The 6,238-nt window shown below is 40.8% G+C and overlaps 1 protein-coding gene across 1 annotated transcript; it reads right to left on the minus strand.

Moving 5' to 3' along the window:
* Positions 1-1,075: 1,075 nt before the first annotated feature.
* Positions 1,076-5,924, minus strand: LOC121604383. The gene is made up of 5 exons (XM_041933878.1): positions 5,858-5,924; positions 4,522-4,860; positions 3,845-3,928; positions 3,534-3,629; positions 1,076-2,405 (listed from the first exon to the last, which is right to left on the minus strand). Exons 1-5 carry the CDS (start codon positions 5,922-5,924, stop codon positions 2,308-2,310), a joined length of 684 nt encoding a protein of 227 aa, XP_041789812.1. The 3' UTR covers positions 1,076-2,307.
* Positions 5,925-6,238: the final 314 nt, after the last annotated feature.

Genomic DNA, 6,238 nt, shown 5'->3' on the forward strand with positions numbered 1-6,238 from the left:
ATGTCCTGCGCCTCTGTCTCGATCAGCTGTGTTTCCCGCCGCTGCTCTCTGATTGGTCCGCTCCTTCTCCTGGAAACAGCCTCAGCGATCATCATTGGCTCAACGTTACAGGCGGACGTTACGTCAGTGATGACAAGGCGGCAGGCCTGTGGCGGGAGTCTCATTAGAGCACTGTTTTGGCGGAATATAATTTTCCCGGGAACTTCAGTGTTGTTTTGTTACATCAGTGTGTAACGTGGCGAGCTTTTACTACCAGAGTCCTGTTAAAATATTACTTTTACGTTAAAGAATCTGAATACTTCTTCATCCACTGCTGCTCCATACTAGTTTAAACTACAGTAATTTATAATTTAATAGATATGTTTTCTTTTAAAAAATAATTTCAGATGTCACATATGTGTCAGTGGAAAAACTCAACTGTAAGTGGACAATGAGAGCACAGTAGCAGGAAATACTCAAGTAATATACAAGTACCTCAAAATCGTACACAAGAACAGAATGTCAGTAAAAGTTAAATTCAACCTCTGGAAAGTACCTGCATTTGCGACTTTACACTTCAACTTGACTACATTTGACAGTTGTAGATTAAAGTTTTGCATACATACATATGAATATGCAATATAAGAGATTAAATTGATCATTACATTATGACAATGATGCTTAAATGGAAGTGGATCACTGATAATATTCCAATAATAAAAGATATAATAATATAACACTGACAAGAGCATTCTATTGTATAACAAGTACTGTTAATGTACTTGAAGCACATTTTTGTATATTCTGTAAAAATATGATTTTGAATGCAGGACTTGTGTTTGTAATTGAGTACGTTTACATTATGTTTGAGTACTTCTTCCACAGTGTAGGATAATAAAACAACAAAGTTAGTATATAGAGTAACAATATACTAAAAAAATAAACATTATTAATAAAGGCACATGCTTGTACTCGTTTGTTAGTTCTGTATATGCTTTAATTAGACAGTAGATTACAATTTCATTGACCTTCATTGTATTGAGGTGGAGGGAGAAATCTCAGAAACCTGGACACATAAATTATCTGCACTGTTAGATACCACTTGAGGGAAAAAAACATAACAATGGCAGCATGATGCTGTATAAATTATGTGCATCATTAAAAAACAGAAAAAAGAAAAACACATTCAAGAAATTTCAAAAGACAGGCTAATGATAACAATCTTCAAATCAGTGCAAAAAAAGTACCACATCATCATACGGCAGCTCACTGATGTGAAACCCCTGGCCCACAATGTGCTGACACGAGCACAGATATGAACAGTAACAGTCTTACAAAGGAGCAGGAGGCCAGCAGAGAGCTTTCCAGTAGTCTGACCAGTTTGAGATGAATGCATGTACCAGTTTCTCAGAGCCTCCTGGAGACTCAAGTCTTCTTACTTTAGATATGCTATTCAAGTGATGGTCTCCTTATGTTACTGATGTAACTTTAAAAGTTAAGAGCTGAGTCCAGCCTCACAGGGAGGTTAAGGCACACCATTATTGACAATATTAATGAAAAGTGTTGTATTGTGTGTTTGTTCAGTATTACTGCTACAGAACGATGGGGTCCCTGTCTTGTTTCTACACTCAGGTGAAATGTGCAATGTGAGTGCATTTTACTTGTATTGTATTAAGGCACACTGGTGCTTTGTGCTAAATGCTAACATCAGCACGCTAACACACTTACAAAGACAATGTTAAAATACTGATGTTTAACAGTTACAATGTTATTAAGCAAATGTTAGCACTAACACGGCGGATGTGAATGTTAATAGTTGTGGAACTATTCAGTCATGAACCAAAGTGAACTTGGTGATGGCACTAGAGGAAATGTCAGAGAAACCTAAAAGGGGAACTTGAATGTCTGTCGAAAATATCATGGCAAGCAATCCAGATTATGCAAGTTTGTATTTGTATTTTTAGGAATGTGAAAAATATTCTTGCATATTTGGGCCCAGAAGGCAGAGCTGGGGGTGACAGACAGGTCTTCTTCCTGTTTTACTGACGTACAGAAAACGATTGGTCCCATTTTGACATAATGGTGAATATTTTTAGGAGCATTTTGTTGACTGGCTCAGAAGAAAAGTTCCTGTTCTAACACTGTACATCTGAACCAAATGGACTCATTATTGCTGTTGTGTCTGTGTTGTGTAGCACCTTCACTGGTCCATGCAGAGGTTTAATGGTTGTTTGTCCCTTAAATACTTTGGTAAAACTGGTGAAACCAGTGTGCTTTTGATTGTTGGGGTGATGAACCGCAGCCAGAGCACTGACTCATCATCATCTCTCAGGCAACGTCTTGCAAGTCAATTTCTGCAGGTCTCTCCAGATCCTCTCCCCCATCTGCTGCTTGGGTGTTCAGCTGGTGCATCTGAGATCTGTTTTCTGAGAGAAAGGAAAGAAGTTTGTGACACTTATTAAAGGACACTGGTGTTAACTGCCCCTGATAATGTTGATATCTGCTCTGTTTTTTTTTAAAAGCAGGAAAGGAGCATTTCATAAACATGACCTGAATTTACCAAACAAATTGAACCCAGATGAATCAGTTTTTTTGTAAAGTTGTTTTCAAGCTAATGTGAGCCATCAGAGCCTGGTCTTGCTTGAGGTTTCTGCCTGCTAAAAGGAAGCTCTTGTTGGGTCCCTGTAGATAAAGAGTTTGGTCTATTCCTGCTCTATATGGAATGTGTCCTGAGACCACTTTGGTTGTGATTTGGCGCTATACAAAAAAAATTGAATTGAAAATTGAATTGAATTGAGTCAAGTCAAGGGTTGTGGTCAAAGCCATATTAAGCCATATTAAGAAATGGTCAAAATGCTGCCTTTCTTATCTCCTTTAGCATAGGCTATGCTGGACCATCCTTTAAGAAAGGAGTCGTCGCACAATTCCAAGCAACCACAGCAGCCCCACATCAATATTTATGATAATAATTATGTAGCCTAGTCTACATTCGTCTGTCCTTGACCTTGTGACGTTTTCCATTGAGGTTGCACTGAAAATGGACATATAGCTGAAACATACTATTCAACAACAAAGATAATTACCAGAACCTTAAGTTCTCCATCAGTTAAATCGTTACTTGGCTTTACATGCGAAGAAATGGTGAAAATATTGTTCAAATCAATTCAGATTTGGTGTCAGTCACATTCTGCATATCTAATAAATGGGTGTCTGAGTGACATTATGTGATGAACATTTGACATGAACTGCAAAAAGCCGCAGTAAAGAGGAACCTTCAGGGAAAAGCAGTGTTTCCGTCTGTCAGGCTCACTGTAACACTGATTCAACATGAGCTAAAGCTAAGACTGAAAACTAATCTGACAGGTCAGGCTTATTTTAGCCACCTCAAATTGAACAGTTTCCTGAAAATGAACCTGACTCACTGAAGTAAGCCTGGTTTCATTGGCAATCCTGCTTCACTAAACACCCCTCAGGAATCTGCTAATGTTGCTAATAAAAAGCTCTGGAGCAGGATTAGGAGAAGTACTTTGTAGGAGTTTGTACTTTTAACTTACGGAGGGTTCCTCTCATCAGCAGACCCAAAACAAGAGTGAGGACAAAGGCAAAGACAACAATGGTTCCAGCATGGCCAGCCGTCCTGCTTTTACCGTCTGAAAAATGAGAGACAAGTTGATTAAAAAGATACATTCAAAGACACCATCCTGTTCTTTTTTTTTCTAGTCAGAAAACCTCAGCGCATAAACCACAAACGTAATTTGGATGCATGGGATTTTCAGACCTGTGCTGCACATTCTCACATCATAACCACAGTCAGATTATCTTGCACTCAGAGAGGAAGAAGAAAGAAAAGCTGTAAGGTATTTACAAGGGTTGTTCGGCCCGGTCACTTCTTCCAGTGGAGGTCTTGTGCTGGATGCATCTCTGTTTGTCTGGTTCCGATCTCTTCTTACTGTTTCAAATGAGAACAATTCTTTCAGACACTGGCTGAAATATCTAGTAGCAGTTAAACAAAAGGGACCTGGCTGTGCCCCCAGAGGTCATCTGCGAAGGCAAGGCAATTGTCATTAAGACAGACAACTTTTGGGACACACACTTATTTGCTTTTTTTCTGGATAGTTGGTAGTAGATGAGAAGATCAACACAGCTCTCATGTCTGTATTTTAAATATGAAACGGCAGCCAGCAGCTGGTTAGCTTAGCTTAGCACAGAGACTGGAAACGGGAAATCTGCCCGCCAGCACCTCTAAAAAAACAAAAATTGTGCTTTTATGGGGGGCTATGTGTCAGACTAATTCTCTTGGCTAGCTGTTTCCCCTCTGCTTCCAGTCTTTATGCTAAGCTAAGGTAGCCAGCTGCTGGCAACTGTGCACAAAAAACAGCATGGGATCTGATTTGAAACCTTTGGGAGCAAAGCTTTGGCTGCAGCTACTCGTGAAGTAATTACTAAGACATTCCATTACCAGCCATTAACAAGCAGGAGAAACAGCTGCTGTACTGCTGCTGTAGCATCTGAGCTATACAAAATTAGCTTCAAGGTACTTACCAACAATGAGCTCAATGGTACAACTGGCTGTCCATGCTGGGACAAAGCATCTGTATGGTCCACTGTCAAATGACTGAACTGAGGAGATCTGCAGTGTCAGGAGTCCTCTGCTCAGGTCTTCATGGCTGAGAGTTGTCCTGTCTCTGTACTGAGCAATCTGTGGACCGGCATGATCTCGATTATGTCGGTAAGAGTGGACCACCTTCCTGAGGTCAGTTCTTTTCCAGTCCACTGTATAATTCACCACGTTGACCGGGGGATCCAGAAGGCACTGAAGCGTCACGTCATCGCCCTCCCTTGCCTCAATTGGCTGAGTCGGGCAAATGGGATGGTTCACCCCTGGAGAAACAAAACACAACCTGTAAAGCCCCCAAACACTATCTTATCTTTTTAAACGCTGTATTCGACATCTGAACGATTAATCGCTGCAGTTCTACTTAGGAGTAGATTTCAAGTCCCCTGCAAATGAAGCAAAAGCAAAAAGAGCAGTTTGTCAGTGAACACTTGGACAGAGGTAGTAAAAACCTCTGAGCTGTAGGAAGGAAGGAACGCCTGTCTGAGGCAACTTGTGTCAATCTGATTTCTCGCCAACATTATCCATAATCAGCCGCTAGGTGGCACTATAGGACAGGAAATTTGTAATACGTAGAGGGGGAATTCTGTCAGTCCGTCATCATGCAGGTCTCTGGGCTAATTCCATGATGCGTTTCCTGCAGGGGCTTCGCCAAAAACGTCAAGTCACTACATCATCACTCATGGCGTAGGGTTGTTTGGCTCTCTCTGTATGAGTAAGCATTCGGCTGTCATTCTAACATGTATGTCTGGTCATCCAGGGAAGTTTATTGACTGCACACAAATATTTTTCTTCCCACTGTAGCAGTGGAATAATATAATGGGTATTTTGAACACACCCCCACGGCCTACTTTCTTCCATCTTGCGCTCCCTGTCCTTTGAAGGCTACCCATTCAAGAAAACTCTCCGGATATATTTTATCATCAAATGTGTTATTGAATGTAACTGGTTACCTTGCTTATCTTGCAGTATTGACCACACGTATTTCTTAACTTAAATTGAGCAATTGCGCAAGTGTATGACTGTCTTCATATTAGGATGTGACTAATTGCGACCATAGAAGCACGAGAAAAATATTAATGCACACATACTTTAAGTCAGTGGTGGAAGAAGTACTCGGATCATTTACTTCGGTAAATACCACAAGTGTAGAAATACTATGTCACAGGCAAAATTCCTGCATTTAAAGTGTGTCTTCAATAAAAGTACAAAAGAATTAGCCTCAAACTATACCTAAAGTACAAAAAGTAGGGTTAGGGTTACCTTGTGGGAGCAGTGCCCCTCCCCTCACAATAAACACAGACCCGCCGATTATGCGCTTCTCTGCCATTTCCCAGAAAAATGCGATATTAAATGAAAACGACACGTAGTAGTCAATACACACTAGGCTATTCCTTAATATTGACCTAAAAGTAACTGCAAATGCAACCCCCCCGCGGTCTGTTCCGCTTGAAACCACTAATCACATAACAAACCACATGAAATCGTAGCTTGTCTACGCTGTCCTGTGCTGCTGGTCTGTGGGAAAGGATAGGTGGTGTTCGTTCAGGCCCCGGTTCTCACTTCTACAGCTCCACACGCACAGAGGCACTGTGAGTCTGGTTCAACAGTTTACAGAAAAAAAAGAAACAGACATGCAAGGAG

The sequence above is a fragment of the Chelmon rostratus genome, chromosome 3, assembly GCF_017976325.1.
Source record: "Chelmon rostratus isolate fCheRos1 chromosome 3, fCheRos1.pri, whole genome shotgun sequence".
NCBI lineage: Eukaryota > Metazoa > Chordata > Actinopteri > Chaetodontiformes > Chaetodontidae > Chelmon > Chelmon rostratus.

What these genes read in the sequence shown, in the direction of transcription:
- LOC121604383 (XM_041933878.1), bottom strand. Translation starts at nt 5,924, where the DNA reads ATGGCAGAGAAGCGCATAATCGGCGGGTCTGTGTTTATTGTGAGGGGA. An exon ending in GACCGGGCCGAACAACCCTT is followed by an intron (nt 3,630 to 3,844) that starts GTAAATACCTTA and finishes CTCATTTTTCAG; the next exon opens with ACGGTAAAAGCAGGACGGCT. An exon ending in GCTGATGAGAGGAACCCTCC is followed by an intron (nt 2,406 to 3,533) that starts GTAAGTTAAAAG and finishes CCTTTCTCTCAG; the next exon opens with AAAACAGATCTCAGATGCAC.